The sequence below is a fragment of the Euleptes europaea genome, chromosome 1, assembly GCF_029931775.1.
Source record: "Euleptes europaea isolate rEulEur1 chromosome 1, rEulEur1.hap1, whole genome shotgun sequence".
Taxonomy (NCBI): domain Eukaryota; kingdom Metazoa; phylum Chordata; class Lepidosauria; order Squamata; family Sphaerodactylidae; genus Euleptes; species Euleptes europaea.
The window spans coordinates 19,127,714-19,149,844 of NC_079312.1; the positions used below are offsets into that span (position 1 = coordinate 19,127,714).

The window sequence follows — 22,131 nt, forward strand, 5'->3', positions numbered from 1 at the left end:
GTACTCCCCTCCCCAAACCCTGCACTCCTCAGGCTCTGCCCCAAAAATCTCCCACAGGTGGTGAAGAGGGACATGGCAACCCTAAGAATCAAAGAGTTGAAAGGGACCACCAGGGTCATCTAGTCCAACCTCCTGCACAATGCACATTTTTTTTGATTGTTATTTTATTTACTTTATTTACGCCACACTTTCTGTATTGAGACTCAGGGTGGAGTAGAAAATGTAAAAACAAGGCAATTAGACAGCATAAGGCATCCAATAAGTGCCATAGGGCTTGGTTGCCAATAGAAAATAATGGAAGCAAACAATCAGGACATACCATAAACAATACAGAAAGTGAAGGCAGAAGATTATGTATCCCATCATCAGCATCAACAGAATTCATCCTAACATCAAAAGCCCATCAAAAATAGGCTGGGTCTTCTTCTGGCCAATCAGTCAGGATTGAGTACTGGAGGAATCAGCTGATGTGCGGCCTGGCAGGGGAGAGAGAGAGAGAGAAACCCTCGTGTGTGTGTGTGTGGGGGGGTGCTTGTGCACATTCGCTCCTTTCCAAGGCTGCAGGGGGCGCATTTTTGGGGTACAGACCCCAAACTTTCAGCGGAGCTTTAGACAAACCTTCTTAAGAGACCCCCCAAGTTTTGTAAACATTGGGTCAGGGGGTCCCGAGATATGGGCTCCCCCTTTTCTCTTTCCGTGGCTGCAGGGGGTGCATTTTTGGGGGTACAGACCCCAAACTTTCAGCGGAGCTTTAGACGAGCCTTCTTAAGAGACCCCCCAAGTTTTGTAAACATTGGGTCAGGGGGTCCTGAGATATGGGCTCCAACCCTTTTCCCTCCCCCCTTTTTTATTTCCGTGGCTGCAGGGGGCGCTTTATTGGGGGTGCAGCCCCCAAACTTTCAGGATATCTTCAAACAAGCCTTCTTAAGAGACCCCCAAGTTTTGTAAAGATGGGTTCAGTGGGGGCAGAAATATCGGCTCCCCCCTTTTCTCTTTCCGTGACTGCAGGGGGTGCATTTTTGGGGGTACAGACCCCAAACTTTCAGTGGAGCTTCAGACAAGCCATCTTAAGAGACCCTCCAAGTTTTGTAAACATTGGGTCAGGGTCCCCCGAGACATGGGCTTTCCCCTTTTCCCTATTGGGATGAATGGATCACCCGATCCTGTATGCATCTCACAGAGCAAAACGTCCCATGCTTAAATGGAATCGTGTTGGATTACCCAGTCCCAGCCCCTCCTGATGGAACAGAAGACAGCCACAGTAAGACCCCTTTGGGGGCTTTAATCTATAATTTTTCTCCTGTGTGTGTGGGGGGGGGGGAAGCAGAGTCTGTGTGTGTGTGGGGAGGGAGCCAAAGGGGGCTTTTGCCCATTCTGCCTGTGTCAGGCCTGCTCGCTGTTTCTAGTTTCGTTTCCCCACAGCCCGTCCAAGGACTGTTTCCCTAACGCTCGCATTCCTGTTCCCTTTGAAGCTGAAGGCTGCCCGTGGGAGCCATAGCATTGCTAGACTGTTTGGTATTATCTCATGACACTGTATTGCTGTTGCTGTTCTGATATTCTTTTATAATCAAGTGCATATCCCTTCCCCCCCCCAATTCCTGTCTTTGGATTTCTAAGTTCCCCTTGCCTATGAAACCATTAAACCAACTCTTTTGGACTATTTTGTCTCTTGGTCTGGCTTTTGGTTTTCGATGGAACAAGTGCTTACAGCCTGGGGGTGTGTGCCCCCTCGAGTCTCTCTCTCCCTGGTTTGAGGGGGGGGCTTCAGATGTGTCCTCAGGTTTTCCCTCATTCATAAGATTGGTTAGGTCTATTTTGATGCTTGCTCAAAACTGATTTTCAAATGGTGACTTAAAGAATGCATTTTCCTGGTCCCGAGTCCGATGCAAAAGGGGAAATTCCACCCCCTCCTGCTCCTTATGCATAGCTAGCTGCCTCTGTCCCTTTCCATGCTTTGCACAGTTACAAAGGTGTTGCTTTACTTGTTTGTGTTGCTTTGCAGTTGGGTTGCTTTGCAGTTGGGTTGCTTTGCAAACTTCTCAGCTGTTTGTCAGGGCTGGGAGCTTTGGGCATGGGCGGCAAGCTCTGCTCAGAGATGCAAATTAAGGGTGGGGGACCCCTTTCGGGGCCCATATTTCAGCCCCCCCTGACCCAATCTTTACAAAACTTGGGGAGTCTTGCAAGAAGGGTCCTTTGAAGCTCCACTGAAAGTTTGGGACCTCTACCCCCAAAAATGCCCCCCCAGAGCCAGGGAAAGGCGCGGTTGTGTTTTTAATGGCTTTATTCGGCCGAATTTTTTTCCCGAACTTTGAATTCCCGCCGAATTGCACGGACCTGAAGTGGGGGAGTTCGGACTTAGGCATATCCCGAATCTAAACGGGCCGAATTCAGCCGAATCTGAACTATACTGAATTTTTTTTAATTCAACAGCCCTAATAAAAATGACATCTAAAAAGGCAAAAAAATTGGATTACAGAAATTAGAAAACAATGCAGTAAAACAAGATAATGCATACAATAAACATCAACTATGCCACTCAAGATTTTCATTTTCTACAGGGTATTCTGCCCTGACCTGGATAGCCCCGGGCTAGCCTGATCTCCTCAGATCTCAGAAGCTAAGCAGGGTAGACCCTGGTTAGTATTTGGATAAGAGATCTCCAAGGAATACCAGGGGTGTGGCGAGGAGCCAGGCAATGGCAACCCACCTCTGAATGTCTCTGGCCTTGAAAACACTAAGGAGTTGCCATAAATCAGATGTGGCTTCACGGGAGGGGGGGGGGGAAGAAGGAGAGAGAGTATTCCAGTACTATGTGAACTACTGACAGACTGTTGATTTAACCTCAGCAGAGCTGAGTCATTTCCAGGAAGAGCAACTCCTAGTCGCTGCCTGTAAACAGAGCAAAAGAAACCAACTCTTAATTTGCCTTCTCTTCCGATTGCTGACGCAGCCATGGCAGCTAAGGGTCTTGTCCAAGAGCTCCATGAGGAACTTTCTTGCTCCATCTGCCTGGAGTATTTCCAGGATCCCGTCACGATTGCTGAGTGCGGCCACAATTTCTGCCGAGCCTGCCTGACTCAGAGCTGGAAAAAGGCACTCACCACTAGAACTTCCTGCCCTCAGTGTCGAGGAATAGCCCAGCCAAGGAATCTCCGGCAGAATCAGCACCTGGCAAATGTCATAGAAATAGCCAGGAAACTCAGTCTTCAGGGGGCAAAGGAATCAGAAACAAAGAGGGTGGAAGGACATGGCAAAATCTGCAACAAACACCAGGAGCCTCTCAAACTCTTTTGCAAGGAGGACCAAATCCTAATTTGTGTGGTCTGTGACAAATCCAAGGAGCACAAAAGCCATGAGGTGATTCCTCTGGAGGAAGCTTTCCAAGAGTACAAGGTAGGAAATAAATCAATGTGCTCTGGTGAGGAATAGGCCTTCTTGCCAGTTGTCTATGGATATGCTCCTGTAACAGATCCTGTGCTCCAATTAAGAAAGCCCCAGGATATGTAGCTTTACAGTGGTGTAAGCAGTAAGTGTCCTATGCCCTCTCCAAAGTGCATTATCTAAACAACCACAAGAACAGGGGGAAAAAGAGATAATCCTGGGGGGGGGGGGAGTAAAAGCTGGATCTACCTAGAATTGTCCCACAATCCATCATCAAATCTCACATCAATTCTGTGTCCATGGACTTCAACCTAAGTATCATAGATCCAATGCTCTGTAATGTTGCTGTGAAGTAGAAACATGGAACTGAGGCATGGATCCTCATGATTTTTACACACACAGTCTTCCAAAGTTCACTGTCAGTTCAAGGAATGCATAAATGTTGATAGGCTACAGTTTAAAAATCATGGATCCAGTGCTTCATGGAATAAACATACTTCACTCAAGGACATATTTGGTGACTCTTTGGAATCATTCACACCCAGGCCAAAATGAATTACCAGAGTTTGCAGGACCAGTATCCTGCTGGTTACCAGGCCAGGCCTGCCAGCTACCTTACCCTCCAAACTTCACCATCCCATTTGGGGCATACATGCACCATCTTCCTTCCCCAGGATAGGTGCTCCTGGACTAGTTGTGGGTGGAATGCATTCGGGCATCTTAAAGTAAATTGGAAATTACGAATTTTAACATTGAATATGACCACTGCATTTTCATAGCTGTCGTAAGTAAATTACTACTGTATTTTTATTAATGAGTTGCTTAGAATTGCCTTTCAAGAGTTTTCCTCATATTTTGACTGCTTAGAACTACTTCATATTTATATACACACTCTGAATAGCCTTCTCTATTTATCCTTACTGAATACATTTTGTTGAGTCAATAAAGTTAAACTAGTTACCGGTAAGTATCTTCCTCTTTCTCTCTTCTTTTTGGGGAGGGGTGCCAAGCCTAAACCATGTCTGATGCCAGGATCTAGGACCTGCACTTGTGGGGATGCTTATATAGATCTAGGCCTTGAGACAGGTATCCCCAGGTGACTAACAATCTTTACTCTGCTTCTGTCCTGAGGCAACATTCACTACACAGACCATCCTTTTTGTTGTTGTTTTCACTTCAGGATAAATTTCATGCCAATCTCAAGATCCTGAGGGAGGAGAGAGCAGAAATTCTGGCCCATAAAGCAGATATAATGGAGGAAAGCCAAGACCTTCTTGTAAGTGTTGTCATTTCTAAGAAGTGAACAGAAACTCAAACCAATAGGCGGAAATTGAGTATAAAATGCAGACGAATTAAAGCCGGGGACCACAGTTAGTTCCACCTAGAAAATGTTCCTGCCCTGACCTGGATGGCCCAGGCTAGCCCAATCTCATCAGCAGCTAAACACAGTTGGCCTTGGTTAGTACTTGAGTGGGAGACCATCAAGGAATACCAGGGTTGCTATACAGAGGCAGGCAATGTCAAACCACCTCTGAACATTTCTCGTGTTTTGAAAACCCTGTGGGGTTGCCATAAATTGGTTGTGACTTGAAGGCACTTTCCACCAACAGAAAGTGTTCCTAGAAGGTCATTCTGAGGTTGAGTCCTTAGAAGTCTTGAGGCAAATCTTTCCATGCTGAATGCGGAGGGGACCTCTGTGAAAAGCCAGAAGTGCCTTTTCCTGTGGAATCCTCATCCTCCTAAAAAACGGACTCTATTTCTGACCTTGGCCTGCTTCCCCCTTTTTCATCTTCTGGCCCCAGGAGCAAACTAAATCAAAGAGCCAGAAGATAGCGGCTGAGTTCAGAAAACTGCACCAGTTTCTGGAGGAACAAGAGAAACTTCTGCTGGGCCAGATGAAATATCTGGAAAATGAGATTGCAAGAAAAACAGATGAGCATCTAGCCAGTCTTTCCAGCAAACTGTCCTGTCTTGAAAGTCTGATCCGGGACATGGAGGAGAAGCAGCAGCAGCCAGCAATTGAAGTCCTGCAGGTAAGAGTGTGGCAGGAACAGCCCAGGCTCTCTTCCAGGTAGGATTCTCATTTGCCCATTTATGGCGAGAGACCTCCAGGTAATTGCAGCCCTTGCCAACAGATGATCGGGGGGGGGGGGGGAAGGGTGGAGAAACTGGGGCCAAATGGAGGGGCACAATCATCCTAGGGAGAAAAAATTAAAAGAAAAATAAGGCCTTTTTTTAGGGTTATCAACCTCCAGGTGGAACCTGGAGATCTCCCGCTGTTACAATTGGTCTCCAGATGACCAAGTTGAGTTCCCCTGGAGAAAATGGCTGCTTTAAAGGGTGGACTGTATGTGATTATTCTCTGATGAGGTCCCTCCCTGAATCCCACGCACCCCTGGCTCCACACCCAAAATCTCCAGGTATTTCCCAACACAGAGGTGACAACCCTACCTCTCTTACTTACAGGAAGTTCTGACCATAGAGTTCCTGGCGATTCCTAGAGCTCTAGTCACTTCAGGGTAGCTCTAGGAATAGCCAGTAAAAGAGGCCTTATATATCTTTTTCATTTTTCTCCCCAGGATGATCGTGCCCTAATTCCAGGTGAAAACTGGCTTCACACTAGGGTTGTCAGGTCCATCCTGGCAACTGGCAGGAGATTGTGGGAGGCAGGTACGGGGGATGGTGACCAGCGTGCACGTATGCAATAATGTCACTTCCAGCATGATGCAGAAGCTCAGTATTGCACCAGGGGGGTGGTCTAGCATTTTCACCAAAACTCTGCCATTTCCATAAAGGTTTGGGGAAAGTGACAGAGCATCTGCTCCATGCAATACCAGAGCATCCACATTGCGCTGGAAGTGATGTCATCGTACACACTGATCCCCCTTTCAGCCGGCATGCTTCTGCCCATTGATCAGCTGAGTGTTGGCGGGCAGAAGCAGGAAGGCTGGGAGATTGCCCACCAATAGCAGGCAACTGGGATACCTACTCCATGCCTTTGGGTGTTTCTTTCAACTGCATAAGAAGTGGCTTCTCAGTGGTAGTGCATGGTGCTTGTAATTTTGGCTACTATGTACAGAAGCATCGAAAAGAAACCAGTGTACACTTCTTGGCATGAATTCTCTGAACTTGAGATTTCTATATAAGAGTGAAGAAAGATTTTGCTGTTCGTTCTTTTCTGTTCAAGAGTTCCCTGCCAATTAGGCTTTTTAGCCCTGATGTTCTGCTTCTCCTTAAAACTCTGAAGTGTTTTTTTTTAATAAACAGGATTTGGTGGCACCTTAAAGACTTTGTTTTGTACCGTCAAGTCACAGCTGACTTATGGCAACCCCATAAGGTTGTCAAGGCAAGAGACAAACAGAGGTAGTTTGCCATTTCCTGCCTCTGTGTCATGACCCTGGTATTCCTTAGAGGTCTCCCATCCAAATACTAGCCAGGGCTGACCCTGCTTAGCTTCTGAGATCTGAGGAGATCAGGCTACCCTGGGGCTATCCAGGCTTAAAGACAGATTATAACACATTATATTCACAAACGCTTTCCCAGACTACAGCCTGCATTGTCTTAGGAGGGCATCGTTAGGCAGACATTATATATATGAGATTTTGAAGACAAAGTTGTAAAACAGAAAGATGAAAGGCCCATAAAATGTAAGAACTACAGGATGAAATGTAGTTAAGCACAATTTTAATGCAATCAAGAAAAGTACAGAGACCATCCACATTGGCAGTAGTTGGTGATGACAGGATTCCCCTAATTTTGTTAGTCTGCCCAATAAGGCCCCACTACACGCATCTACTTAACAAAACCTCATGCTGAAATAAAATAAAACCATGTTAGTCTTTAAGTTTTACAAGACTCCTGCCTACTGTATCCCAGCTCTGCTTTAACTGTTGGGATACTTGGGATACTTAATTGTCCTGTCCAGTGCTGAAACGGCTCGATTTTTTTTGTCCTGATGTCATAATTTGATGAAAATTTGCTTCAGTATTTCTATGGAGATATCAGAATAGGGAGACATCATTTTCTGATGAATACAGGGACACATCCCCAGATAGCCCATGGCAGGCACTGAGTTCCATCTTTTCCCTCTCTTCCCTGCAGGATGTCAGAAGCACCTTGCAGAGGTGAGTAGATCCCACTCATTTCCTTTCATGATACTGGCAAAGGTCTCAACAGGAGAGAATGTAGGACTTCAGACCCTCCAGCACTGCAAAGATGAAAACAGATGTTATTTTTCATACTGGTAACACCTTCTCACTGATCCCTGCCCCCTGCTACTGAAGCTAAGTGGTCTCTTCTGCCTTCTTTCTTGTGGTCTTTGTTTACTCTCTGGTCATTTTTTCACGGAGGTTTGCTGCAGTTTCACTGTTGTTTTGCAGCGCTGCTAATTTTTGATTTTTCGTGGCTGTTTCGGATTTGAGCACAAAATTCACTTCATCCCCACAGCTTCTCAAACCTGTGTTGGTGCGATCTTTGCGTTTGCTCCGCCCTTTCTGTTGCAAAGTTCCATGAAAAACTCCCTGGATTTGGATCTGTTCTCCCCGCCCATGCAGGCAAATTTCTCCTCCCTCCCCGTGACTCCCCACCCACACGAACGGTGATTGGACAAGGGGTGTGCCAGGCGTCGCATAGCTGCTGCAGATCACGCTCTGTGTTCTTCGGAGAGCGAGTGCTGAAGCTTTGCTAACCTAAGCAAGCCCGGTCATTCATTCTTGCGGGGGGGGGGGGGGTCTGCTTAGGGGATCGCGCCCAGGGGAGGTTTTGCCTTGGGTTTGCCATTCTTAAGATGCACATTTCCCCATCCAAATTCTCAAAACTCTGCTTTGGGGGCTTATTGGGGAAAATGTGCATCCTGAGAGCAGCAAATCCAAGGCAAAACTCCCTCTCGTCACCCTTCTGAAGAGGGGTGGCCAGTCTGCTCTAGGTCTCACTCCTCTCTCCCCCAATGCATCCTGTGCATCCCCAACCTGGTAAAAGAATAGAACAAAGGAACTATGGAAATCTTGGAAAAGGAGGAGAGCAATGTGTGCAGATCGGCATGCTGGGAAGGGAAGGGAAGGGAAGGGAGTTTGGCCATTTGTGCATCATGGGAGGTTTTGCCATGGGTTTGCCACTCTTTAGATGCACATTTCCCCATCCAAATGCTCAAAACTCTGCTTTGGGGGCTTATTGTTGAGTTTTGGGAATTCGGATGGGGAAAATGTGCATCCAGAGAGCATCAAATCCAAGGCAAAACTCCCCACACATTCGATTGCATGAATGCGGAGTCGAGCGGTTTGGTCTCCTGAGCGCTCCCCACCAAGGCTCACCCCCAAGGCTGCCAGCCCTCTTGGATGGACATTTCTGGCACTGGACCGCCGGAGCTCTACTGGGAGGGGGGCACAACAATGACCATCTGTCAAAGTCTGGGAAAGGGGGGGAGCATGGCCAAGTAGAAAAATTATATAAGGAAACCAGAGGGACTGTTGCTTGTTTTTTTGCACTGGGGCCGTGTCCACAGAGGTGAACTGCACAAGGTAATCTGCTGGGCGGAGTTGGGGGCGGGCATAAACAATGAGCTTGTCGGAAGGGGAGGGCTCCAGCAAAGGGGACAGACCAAACCATTATAGAATACTGCGTGCTTTGTTCCCATGAAAAACCAAAACTACTCTGGGATTGACGAAGATGATTCGCAGCCATGAAAAAAAAATATATTTTTTGTTCCACGGCAAAAGAGCAGCAAAATCGTCCATGAAAAGTTGGCCTAATAGTTTGTGGCCATAGCAGGCAGGGAGAAGAAGCTTTAGCCTCCCCTACCCCGTTTTCATGTTTTCAAACTGCTCCATGGAGTCAATATTGTCTCCATTGTGAAACTCAGATGTACCCCACAGAAGTAATGTGATTTTTTTTTTTTTTACAACTGAGCCAATAGCAGCTCCATGGGGTGATTTAAGGCCGTTAAAATAGCAGGGGTCGGGGGAGACTCTAAAGCAATTTGTCCTGCCTGCTGTAGAGTCAAATACAAAAGATTTTTGTATTTATATCAAATACAAAAAAAAATACAAAAGTGTGTCTCTGGGAGGCACGAAACTCCTATTGTGAATGCAATGCAAAGTGCATGTGTTATTCCCAGCAAATAAAGGACTGGGGAGGGGGATAATGTGTAGCTGGAGCTTAAAAGGTAGTACTATCCCAGACAATCTGGCCGAATGCCTGGATGATGTTGTGAGGTGGTTAAAAAAGTTGCCTGAAATTGAACCCAACAACGGTCATTTATGCATAGGAGATTTATCTGGGGTTCGTGGCTGGCTAGACCCACACTTTCCAGTTGGGAATCTCGACACCAAGCTCTCCCCAAGATCAAATCAAGTCCTGCCGCTTTAAATGCTTACTCACTGTGAGCCACTTGGGCAATTGGACTCTATGGCATTGAAGTCCCTCCCCTCCCCAAACCCTGCTCTCCTCAGGCTCCGCCCGAAAAACTCCTGCCAGTGGTGAGGAGGTACCTGGCAACCCTACCACCAAGACAGTATTCTTTCATCTTTGGCAGGTCCAGCCATTTGTTCACAGAAAACTCTGGTTCTGTAATAGCAGCTATTTAACTTTCAAAGAAATCCCCTTCTTTCCTCCCCCACCTCAAGAAACAAATGGTTTGTGCTTCTTCAAGACAAACAAAGTCTTCTTAAGACGAACAAAGTCTTAAGAACAAAGTCTTAAGAAACAAAGTCTAGCAGCATTTTTGTTACCCCATAAAGAAACAGAATAATTTTATCTTGCTGCGCTAGGGCCTTGGCTGGCAGGAATGCAGAGGGTAGGAAGGGGGTGGGCTGCTTTGAGGTATCACCAGGCTGAAAGGATTGGACCAACACGGTTGTGCCCATCTGACCTTTGATCTTCAGGGCAGCAGCTTACAAATAAGGAGTATAGTTTCCTATCGTATAAGCATTCATGGTTATTAATGAATTTATTGTCATTAAATTGTGATGGAATATTGCTGTCAAGTTGCAGCTGTAGGGGACCCCATAGGGTTTTCAAGGCAAGAGACTAACAGAGGTGGTTTGCCATTGCCTGCCTCTGTACAGCAACCCTAGACTTCCTTGGTGGGCTCCCATCCAAATATTAACCTTCTTAGTTTCCAAGATCTGACAAGAGAGGGCTAGCCTGGGCCATCCAGGTCAGGGCACTGTCATTAAATATTGCATGCTAAATTGCAAAATACATCTCATCAATAATGTTGAAAAAAGAAGCCAAGTGGCAGATGATGGAGTGGAGCTGGAAAGGAACTCTTTAACAGAATTATGTCACATAATGTATCATTTCTCAGTAGACTTTGGGGAAGCAGACACTCTGTTTGGCATCTCTCACGGTATGGGAGATTATCCTTCGAAAAGCACTTTCTAGGCTTTCTGATGTTTCCTTCCTTGTTTCTAGTATATCCACCATTCACGAATTCTGGATTCGATGGATGGGATATTAACAGTGTTTTTGTCAGCCAGGTATGAGGAGAAACCGAAGGTTGGGAATCTCGTAGCTTTTCCTCCAGAGCTGAAGTGGAGGATCTGGGATGTCCGTGACATAAGCTTCTTTCTGGAGATTGATGTGGAACAATTCAAAGGTACTGAGAACTGAATTCATGACACTGATGGTGTCCACCTGACCTCCGTGAGCTGAGATCTCATTGGGAGCTAGAAGGGAAAAGGAACAGGCACTGGTTGGTGCCAGGTAGGCCACCTTAAGTGGGGGAACAGCCAGCGGGTGGCGGCCAGAGGACCGTAGTTGGAGCACAGGGATATATGGGAAGAACCCAATTACAATTTGAGCAGATTAGGGGATTCATCCCTTACAAAACAGTGATATAGAAAAGGCAGGTGGGGGGGGGGCTGAAAGGGATCATGAGGGTATTCCCTCTAGTGGTGGACATCCTGAAGAGTTAAGTTTTGTAGGCCACTTCATCATCAAACCAGGCACCAAACCAGCCCGTATGGCTCCTCCGCAGCAGCCTTTCCAGTTTCATCTGTGTGTGGTGCGGTGCAGAGGGTTTGTTTTACATGGAAGACAAACTCTCTGCAGTTTGTCTTACATGGAAGATCTTGGGCAGCCCTCAGCAGAAAAGGCACATACGTGCCTAGGATTCATCAAAGGTAGACTTCTAGAGGTATTTCCTCTGTAGCTGCTCAGGAGCAAGGAGGGCACTTGGAAGGCTGAGTAACTTGAGCAGGTCCAAACTAAATGTTCAAAATGGATAAAAATTGTCCCTTTGGCTACTGTCAGTAATAAACTCCTTTTGCTTGAGTGGGTCAGAGTTGGGCGTAGAGATTGTCTCCTTTGCTCTTCTCCGATTACTCAAAATTAAGAAGAGCTGGTTTTTATATACCAACTTTCTCTACAACTTAAGGGAGACTCAAACCGGCTTATAATCACCTTCCCCTCCCCACAACCGACACCCTGTGTGGTAGGTGGGGCTGAGAGAGCTCTAACAGAGCTGTAACTTGCCCAAGGTCACCCAGTTGGCTTAATGTGGAGGAGAGGGGAAACAAATCCAGTTCACCAGAATAGCCTCCGCCACTCATGTGGAGGAGTGGGGAATCAAACCAAGTTCTCCAGATCAGAGTCCACCACTCCAAACAACCTCTCTTAACCACTACACCAAGCTGGTACACTTCAAATCCTATTCACAGTTCCGTTGTATATCTTCTAAGTCCATTGATTAATTACTTTTGATTATTGATTGCCATACATATTCCCCTACTTTTGTGCCTTTTTCTATCCACTTGTTAGGCAGTAAAATTGCCTTTAACTTACTACCTCTAGATCTTATTACCTCTCTCTCCATTTCTACTGGGGGAAATAGTGTGTCAAAACTAGTTTGTATATTCATAGACCCAACCAGTCCCGAATACCCAGGTCAGGGTGAGAACATAATAACATAAGAAAGGCCACACTGGATCAGACCAAGGTCCATCAAGTCCAGCAGTCTGTTCACACAGTGGCCAACCAGGGTGCACACGTGGGGACACCTTCACATAAGTACCCCAGTTCCCAAGTGACACCAGAGTGGAGAGCCAGCATGGTGTAGTGGTTAAGAGCAGTGGTGTAGTGGTTAAGAGCAGTGGTTTGGAGCCGTGGAGTCTGATCTGGAGAACCAGGTTTGATTCCCCACTCCTCCACATGAGCAGCGGAGGCTAATCTGGTGAACTGGAGCTGTTTCCCCACTCCTACACACGAAGCCAGCTGGGTGACCTTGGGCTAGTCACACTCTCTCAGCCTCACTCACCTCACAGAGTGTCTGTTGTGGGGAGGGGAAGGTGATTGTAAGCTGGTTTGAGTCTCCCTTAAGTGGTAGAGAAAGTCGGCATATAAAAACGAACTCTTCTTCTTCTTCCTGCCTCTCTTTCCCCATGGCACCCAAAATATTGAGGATTATATACAATTTTAGGAGAGATCTTCATTGTTATGCCCACTCTAGGCTTCAGTGTTTTTGCCATTATCTCATATAGTACACAGATGAATGGGGGGACAGGGGACAAGCAATTATTTTAAATTGAAAGTATTCAAGGATGGGATTTTCTCTGAGACAAACAGCTGTATGCAGGGGTGTACTTAGTTGAAGCTTAGGAAGTAAATTAATATCATAGATGATTTTTCTTCACTTCTATCTACTCATTTTTCAACAACAGTAAATGTGACTCTGGATCCAGACACGGCCCATCCTCAACTCGCTCTGTCCGAGGACTGGAAAAGTGTCAGATGGAAAGAGGAATATCAAGATCTGCCCAACAATCCCGAGAGATTTGACTTCAGGCCTTTTGTGCTGGGATGTGAGGGATTTACAGCAGGCCAACATTCCTGGGAAGTCTTTGTGGGAAATGAGGATGGGTGGACTGTGGGAGTCGCCAGGAAGTCTCTGAAGAGGAAGGGCTGGATCACCTTTAGTCCTGAGGAAGGGATCTGGGCAATGGGTAGGTGGGTAGATGGGTATTATGCTGTCAAGCAGCCTCATTTCTTTCCTCTGTCAGTGAGTGAGGAGCCCAAGAGGATCCTAGTTTCTCTGGACTACGAAGGGTGGCGAGTGACCTTTCTTGATGCTGACAAAGCTACCGTTCTCTATGAGTTCTTAGGAGCTTCTTTCTCTGGAGAGACCCTCCTGCCCTTTTTTGGGGTGAATGATGGAGCTCACCTCAGACTCTCTCCTTAAGGAAGTTGGAGCTGCTTCACAGGCTCTGCTGCTATCACTTTTGAGACCAGGATGATCACTCAAAAACTTCTGAACACTTCCTAAGAGCCCTTTCTGTGGCTCTGTAAAGGCCCTATGGGGGCAGACATTGTGGTATTAGTCACCCATTACCAGCCACCACATCGCAGGTTGGCAGGGGGGAAATGGGGGTAGGGGTGGGACAGATAACACCACTTTCAGTGCAAAACCAGAAGTGATATCACTGCGTTGGGATGATGCTCTAGAATTTGCTTAAAACTCTTTGGGCAAATCCTAGAATTGCCCTGACATTATGATGTCAGTTCTAGTTCTGCTCCATAAGTGTTGTTACGAATTGGTGCAATGCCAGTGAGCCTGTCCTCAACCCACCACCACCACCAATTTCTCCAGGCAGGTTGCCCTAACAAGCTCATGCTTTCCAAAACTAACAAAAATGTCCTCACCACCACCATTTCCCAGAGTCCTTTCTTTCCTTTGTTTTAGGATAGTAACAAGTCCAATTTCATAAATAACCATAACCATTATAAGAGCCACTGGCAGCTGGTTTTGTGTAGTGGTTAGATGTCAGACTATGATCTGGGAGACCAAGGTTTAAATCCCCATTCATTTTGCCCTTAAAGCAAAGTGGTTGTAAAAAAAAATCCACAATGGTTCTTGTAGGTTATCCGGGCTGTGTAACCGTGGTCTTGGTATTTTCTTTCCTGACATTTCGCCAGCAGCTGTGGCAGGCATCTTCAGAGGAGTAACACTGAAGGATACAATGGTTCCATTTTAACATACCACACCCTCATTAGCACATTATCTTGATACTTACAGGACAATGATTAGCACATTACCTTTGATACTTTTTGAAGGACAATGATTCAGCTCAACCCAACCCCTTTGTGACTATATATTACTCTTCCTACACACTTGACACTGAGAGACACTGTCCTTCAGTGTTACTCCTCTGAAGATGCCTGCCACAGCTGCTGGCGAAACGTCAGGAAAGAAAATACCAAGACCACGGTCACACAGCCCGGATAACCTACAAGAACCAATGAACTCTGACCGTGAAAGCCTTCGACAAAAATCCACAATGCTTTTGTAGTTTAATGCAGGTGAGGAAAGAACTCAAAGCAGAATTCTTAACATCATGTTTTGTTCTCCTGTCCCTCTTAGCCCCTGGTCTACTTCTTCCTTCCTTTCAGCATTGAGGGGCCTAGTATGCTCAGCACCCGGACCTGGATGGCCCAGGCTATGTCAAGACACTGGTTTCTTTAAGCAGTTTCTTGCTCAATTCAAACAATGGTTCAAGCTGATGTCAGACTCAGGCGTCTGCCCCTAGCATCCCTCAAGTAAAACTCATCCAGACAGGTAGATCTGAAGCAGTAATACTTTATTAGGAGCTAAAAGGCAAAATAAAAGAACTGACTGCACGAAGGCAGGAAAAGTCAGCGATGGAGACCCAGTACAGGTTACTTGCTTAAAAACATTAGGCCAGGAGAATAAGATAAACATTGCTAGGCAACAGCGAGGTAAGCAGTTCCCGTGGATGAAGACAAAACACACCACAGCTGTGAGCACTGGCACAAACAGGAGACACACAGGCGCTTCCGACCCTGGGAACCAAGGACTTGACTTGTGGCCAGAACTTGGCCTGAACTTATGTCAAGAGCCTGACTGAAACTTGGGTTCAGCGAAGAACCTGACAGCTGGGGCCTAGAAAAGGTGGAAGCTTCTTTCTTTGAAAACTTAGGTCAAGCCACACCATTAGGCCTAGCCGTTTCAAGGCCACAAGCATCTAGGAGGGTACATTCCATCTCGTTAGCACCTGAGCTCATGGGGGGAGATAGGGTTGCCAGGACCCCCCTTTGCCACTGGTGGGAGGTTTTTGGGGCGAAGCCTGAAGAGGGTGGGGTTTGGGGAAGGACTTAAATGCCATAGAGAACCAATGGCCAAAGCGGCCATTTTCTCCAGGTGAACTGATCGCTATCAGCTGGAGATCTCCTCCAGCCACCACCTGGAGGTTGGCAACCCTAGCAGGAGGTTTTGTTAATTGGATCTGATGTAGGTGCAGGGCATTCAGTCTAATTGGCAAACTCATGTGATTGGTTGGACCACCTGGTTAGCAACATATTTCATTGGTCAAGTTACATCATTTGCTATGCATTTGATTGGTTAACTAGAATCAGGCCAACACAGGTCATTGGGCGTCCAAGGAAGATCTTTCATTCTAGTTTTGCTTGTGTTAGGATTATATTTGACTTTGGGAGACTTCTTGATTCTGTGTGGGTCATACTGACTGGAAACTTTGTCTTGGTCTTTGAAACCATATTGGACTTAGTGTTATGGGTAACGTCTGGATCCTGAACCAATGCTTGTAAATGTACTTACTTTTAGACTTAGCTTTATTGTTTTAATCCTCACTTTTCACTGCTCTTTTATTGAATATTCCTGCACAATTTTATAATAAACCTCTACTTAAATTTTGTGGTACTTTTGAATTTAGGAGGCTTTAATCTGAATCCAGTACTTTAGCCCTGATTGGCTACACCTACCAGATTGTTTTCTGAAACTCACCTTGTAAGCATCCTATCTTGCAAGGGTGACTTTCTTGATCTTAGTCCCAAGAGGGCTAGAGGCTTTGTCCCCTTGGTCTCTTTCTGGCTGGTGGTAATGCTACCCTGAAGCCTTTTTGGTTTTGTCTTGCTTCACCTGCCCCTGCAAGGGATCTTGCCCTTAAGGTCCCTAACAAACCTGATCTCGTCATATCTCGAAAGCTAAGCAGGGTTGGCCCTGGTTAGTATTTGGATAAGAGACCACCAAGGAAGTCCAGGATCACTACACAGAAGCAGGCAATGGCAAACCACCTCTGTTTATCTTTTGCCTTGAAAACGCTACAGGGTCACCATCAGTCAGCTGTGACCTGATGGCAAAAAAAAAGTCTGCCCAGTAACAGATTTTGGAATCCCCAATGAGACGTCCTAAACTTCAACAACTTGCAAAACAGCTATAAAAACACAACAAGTGCCTTGCTTGCAATTCCCTCCTCCCCAGTCCCTTTTACTCGTAGGAATGGATATGTAATTCAAGACTTGTTAGAGCCTGATCAGCCAAGCAATTTGCAGAGCTGCACGCGCAGCTATTTCACAGCATGTGGCTTAAGGAAAAACTATCAGAGACATGAGGCAGGATAAAGATAAAAAAGAGAAGCTTACTTTATTGGATAATATTCTACTTCTATCCGTGGGTCTGACCTGTGGATGCCACTGCTATTTTAGAGGTGAACTTCAGCTATTTAAAAGGGCCATGAGGGCCTGATAGTGACTGGGCTTGCAGTGTGTCAGCACCAGGCAATCTCCCCCCTCCACACACACATACACACATTCTCAAATGTTGAAAAGGTTCCTCTTGGCTGTTCCAGCACACAGAAAAGGCCTGTGAGGGGGGGGGAGAGATCTTCTAGTCCTGCCACACCTTGCAGCATTTTAAAATGGCTCCAATTCACCTCTAAAATTTCAGCAGCGTACATGGGTCCAACCCATGGACGCCGTAACAATATACTTTGAAGAAGAGGAGTTGGGTTTTTCACCCTGCTTTTCTCCCCCGTAAGGAGTCTCAAAGTGGCTTATGATTGCCTTCCATTCCCCCCCTCACACACACATACAACAGGCACATTGTGAGGTAGGTGGGGCTGAGAGAGTTTGGAGAGAACTGACTGGCCCAAGGTCTCCCAGCAGGCTTCATGTGGAGGAGTGGTGAATAGAACCCGGTTCTCCAAATTAGAGTCCACAGCTCTTAAGCACTACACCATGCCGGCTCTCTCTTTGGTCCTGCATAGGAGTTTGCTGGCAGACATGTGGGAGCCTGGCTGTCTTGGTAACAAAGGAGGGAGTGGTATGGATGCTTCTCCTTCAGAGCCTCCAGAGAAGGACAGAAACAGGAGGGGAAAATGACAGAAGGAGGAAACTATCCAATTACCTAGAGATAAAGAGAGGACTCAAGAGAAAATATATTATCCCTGATTATAACCCAAGATGAACATATTCCGCACCCCACAAAGTCCCAAGAAGGTGGAGTTGCCCCTTTTTCCAACAGCTATTTCTTCCAGACAGTGTGGTGGGTGCGCTTTAGGTGTGAGAGCAGAGCTGAAGTCCCCACATTGCCACGGCCTCCTATTTTTCCAGTTTCCACCTCCCCGCTACAAAGGTTGCAGGTAGCAATGAACTTGAACGTGGGATGTTTTGTGAAATAGCGCCATGCAATGGATGCTCGTGGGCTTTTGGCAGAAGGCATCACTTCTATGGGGGGTGATGAAGCAAGACGATGGAGAGTCACTGTACAGGTAGCGGTACAGGTCGAAGCAGCTGATACATTTCTGGTGAGTCTCTTAACGGTGGAAGTTTTTCCCATATCGCAGGTTTTAGACATGGCTGCAGGCAATAAAGATGGTGCCACCTTATCCCGGGCAATGTGATGGATGCGCTTAATATGGTGGAGCAGGGATGAAGTGCCCACCCTACCACAGCCTCCGATTTTTCCAGTTTTCACATCCACTCCACAGATTTTGCAGGTAGCAATGAACTTGGACGTGGGATGCCTTGTGAAATATCGCCAGGCAATGGATGCTCGTGGACGTTTGCTGGGAGACACTGCTTCTGCGGGTGGTAATGAAGCAAGATGTCCAAGAGGCCCAGCAGAGGCAGTGGTCTGGGCTGAAGCAGCACGGCTGGATCTCTTCTTGGTGGGACGTCTTCTGGACAACAGTGTAGCTCCCACTGGTACTTCTTTCTGCATTGCAGCCGGAGTTGTGAGCTGCGGGGTCTCTGGAAGGGTGCTCGTCGAAGGTTGAGGCTCTGGCTTATACTCTTGAGGTGATGCTCCAGAGAAGGTGTCATCCTGCTGATCAGATTGCTCAGCCCCTGTATGAGCTGTCTCACTCTCAGAGGTCCTCTCCTGGGACCACGCATCAGCCAGCATTTGGAGGGCCTTCTCCTCGGTCTCAACACACACCAGGGTGCTGGATGCAGTTCTGAACTCTTCTGCTGCGGACGGAGCAGCTGGTTCAGTTGATGCACCCCCAGGAGAGCTTGGTGAATGAGCAATTTGAGAAGTATTCAAGACCATTTGACAAGAACTGAAGGAAGATGAATCTGCTGCAGGCACTGCCCTGGGAACACACTGTGATGCCGATATAATTGAGTTCTGCAATGAAAATTATTCAGAAATCAATTAAAGATATACTGCAAGGAATCTGTACCATGTGGCATAGTAGTTGCTTTCCACTTGTGATGAAGTGTTTGTTAAGTCACTGCCAAGGCTCAAGTAAGATTGCCAACCTCCAGGTGGGGCCTGGAGTATACTGGAATTAAAACGTATCTCCAGACTACAGAGAGGAGTTCCTCTGGAGAAAATGGCTGCTTTGGAGGGTGGGGGATTCTATGGCACCATACACTGCTGAGGCCCCTCCCCCACCCCAAACCCCACCCACCCAAGGCTCCACCCCTCCAGGGATTTCCCAACCCACACCTGGCAATCCTAGGCTCAAAAGACGCAAAACCTTTGCCCCTTCAAAAGGTTCCAGGAAGATAAAATGTAAACTAATACTGAGCAAAGTGGATCAAGTTCCAGTGGAACATTCTAATGTAAAATTAACTTGTCTGTTAATTTATAGGATCATAGAATCATAAGAGTTGGAAGGGGCCATACAGGCCACCTAGTCCAACTCCCTGCTCAAGGCAGGATCAGTCTAGAGCAGTGGTTCCCAACCTTTTTTTGACCACTAGGACTTTTTTGTTCGGTGCAGGGACCCCAAGGTTCAAAATAAAAATTCTGAGAATTTGAAAATAAACTTTAATCATAACTGTTAGTTAAACATTAAACTTAGAATAATATTTGAATATATATTTTATAATAGAAAACTTTTAATTGAAAATATTAATTTATTATGGGTTTATAACTTTGTTTCGCGGACCTTAATTTAGTTCTCGTGGACCCCTGGGGGTCCATGGACCCCTGGTTGGGAACCAGGGGTTTAGAGCATCCCTGACAAGTGTGGGCCTTGATGTTGATTTTTTTTAAATTACTGTGGATCCTACACAGCCCTCTCCTTAGGGTTGCCAACCTCCAGGTACTAACTGGAGATCTCCTGCTATTACAACTGATCTCCAGCCGATAAAGATCAGTTCCCCAGGAAAAAATGGCCGCTTTGGCAATTGGACTCTATGGCATTAAAGTCCTTCCCCGCCCTCCTCAGGCTCTGCTCCCAAAACCTCCCACCGGTGGCGAAGAGGGACCTGGCAACCCTACCTCTCCTCCTCACCCGGCAGCATATGCCACACACTTGCTAGCTCCTTTTCTCACCTCATATTGTAGTCTTGATGGGTTGCCCCAGTGGATCCGACACCAGTTCTGGGTGTTTATCATATCTTTAGATTCTTATTGCACTCTTCATCCGCTTACATTAGGTAATTCGCCTTATTTGTTTGTTTGTTTGTTTGTTTGTTTGTTAGACTTGTATGCGGATTAGAGGAAGAGTTGGTTTTTATATGCCGACTTTTCTCTACCATCATATGTGCAGTTAAAAGGACTGGCGGAACATCTCAGACTTACAGGCTCTGCAGAATTGCTTCAGGTCCCGCATGGCCTGGGTCTCAATTGACACAGCATTCCACCAGTCCTGGGCCACAGCTGAAAAGGCCCTGGCCCTGGTTAAGGAAGAATCAAACCGGCTTACAATCACCTTCCCTTCCCCTCCCCACAACGGACACCCTGTGAGGTATGTGGGGCTGAGAAAGTGTGACTAGCCCAAGGTCACCCAGCTAGCTTCATGTGGAGGAGTGGGGAATCAAACCCGGTTCTCCAGCTCAGAGTCCACCACTCCAAACCATCGCTCTTAACAACTACACTGCGCTGGCATCGTGTGTGCAGTTAAAAGCCCAATAATTTACAACTAAAACCATAATAGCACTTAAAAATTTCCTGGCGCCCTACAACCATTTCACAAGACAATGCTGAGGACCCATTCAGAGGAAAGCCCAAGAATATTTTCTCCCAATAAGGGAAGGGATAGTGCTAAATAAACAGGATAGCTACAGAATAAGAAAGAAGGGAAGGAAGGAGAGGGGACGGCCAGCCAGATGGAAACCATCACTGTCCTCAACTTTTTGTTAGTCTTTAAGGTGCTACTGGACTCTTGCCCTTTTTGACTACTGCAAACAGACTAACACGGCTACCCATTGTGAACTGTCCTCAACTGTATGACTGGTGGAACATCTCAGTCTTACAGGCCCTGCGGAACTGTTTCAGGTCCCGCAGGCCCCAGGTCTCATTTGACAGAGCATTTCACCAGGCCGGGGCCAGAGCCGAAAAGGCCCTGAATCTGGTTGAGGACTGCCAGATGCTTTTGGGGCCAGGGACCCCCAGAAGATTGTTTCCAGCTGAGCGTAACACTCTTTGGGGGGGGGGCATATTGGAAGAGGTGGTTCTGCAGATATGATGGTCCCAGAGCGTTTAGGTCTTTAAAGGTCAGTACCAAGATCTTGAACCTGATCTGGCACTCGTAAGGGCCTGCGCTGCTGCATTCTGGACCATTTGGGAGCTTCCAGAGCATCCTCAAGGGAAGCCCTGCGTAGAGCAAGTTACAATAGACTAATCTAGAGGTGACCAACTTGGAGGGCTTTAAGAGGGGAGTGGACATATTCATGGAGGAAAGGGGTATTCATGGCTATTAGTTAGAATGGATACTAGTCATGCTGCATACCTATTCTTTCCAGTAGCATGCCTATTATCTTAGGTGCTGTGGAACGCAGGCAGAATGGTGCTGCAGCAGTCGACTCGTCTTGTTTGGGGGCTTCCTAGAGGCACCTGGTTGGCCACTGTGTGAACAGACTGCTGGACTTGATGGGCCTTGGTCTGATCCAGCAGGGCCTTTCTTATGTTATGTTCTTATGACCATTGCATGGATCACCGAGTCTAGGTCAGGGAGAGATAGGAAGTCTCGGTCTTGGGCCTCAGTGAGAAAGGCAGACTATAAATGAAGGAAATAAATAGCATTGCCCTTTATTTATTTTTTTAAACTGCTTTGGGTCCCCATCTGCGAAAAAAGCAGGATGACATGCCCTAAATAAGGACAAGTCCTCACAAAGGGGTGGTATTACACCTTGTGGCAGTCTCTAAAAATTAACTACCGTATGTTTTTCCTTTCAGATTTCTCTGGCAGACCAACAAGCCTAAGATGGCATCCCTTTTGCCCCTCAGTGTAAGTTCTTCCACACTGCAGGTTTATTTATTTATTTATTTAGTGATTTATAGCCCGCCCTCGCCAGCCGAAGTCGGCTCAGGGTGGGTAACATCATACAAGATACATTAATACATCAATAATATAATTAACCACAAAATCTAATTTTAAAACAATAAAATCCCAATTTAAAACTTAAAAACTACAGAACTACAGATGGCGCCCAAAATACTACTTATGTTGCCGGATATTTGCAGCAGGTTACCCCTCAGTTGACATCAATAATATAACGGGAGGGAGGGAGAATAGGGAGGCCAGCAGATGATATTCGTGGCTG

General features: G+C 46.6%; 1 protein-coding gene across 1 annotated transcript; it reads left to right on the forward strand.

The window, feature by feature from the left end:
- The first annotated feature begins 2,949 nt into the window (after positions 1 to 2,949).
- Positions 2,950 to 13,555, forward strand: LOC130472984 (E3 ubiquitin-protein ligase TRIM7-like). Its single transcript, XM_056844495.1, has 6 exons — positions 2,950 to 3,393; positions 4,562 to 4,657; positions 5,184 to 5,414; positions 7,483 to 7,505; positions 10,857 to 10,975; positions 13,038 to 13,555. Exons 1-6 carry the CDS (start codon positions 2,953 to 2,955, stop codon positions 13,553 to 13,555), a joined length of 1,428 nt encoding a protein of 475 aa, XP_056700473.1. The 5' UTR covers positions 2,950 to 2,952.
- Positions 13,556 to 22,131: the final 8,576 nt, after the last annotated feature.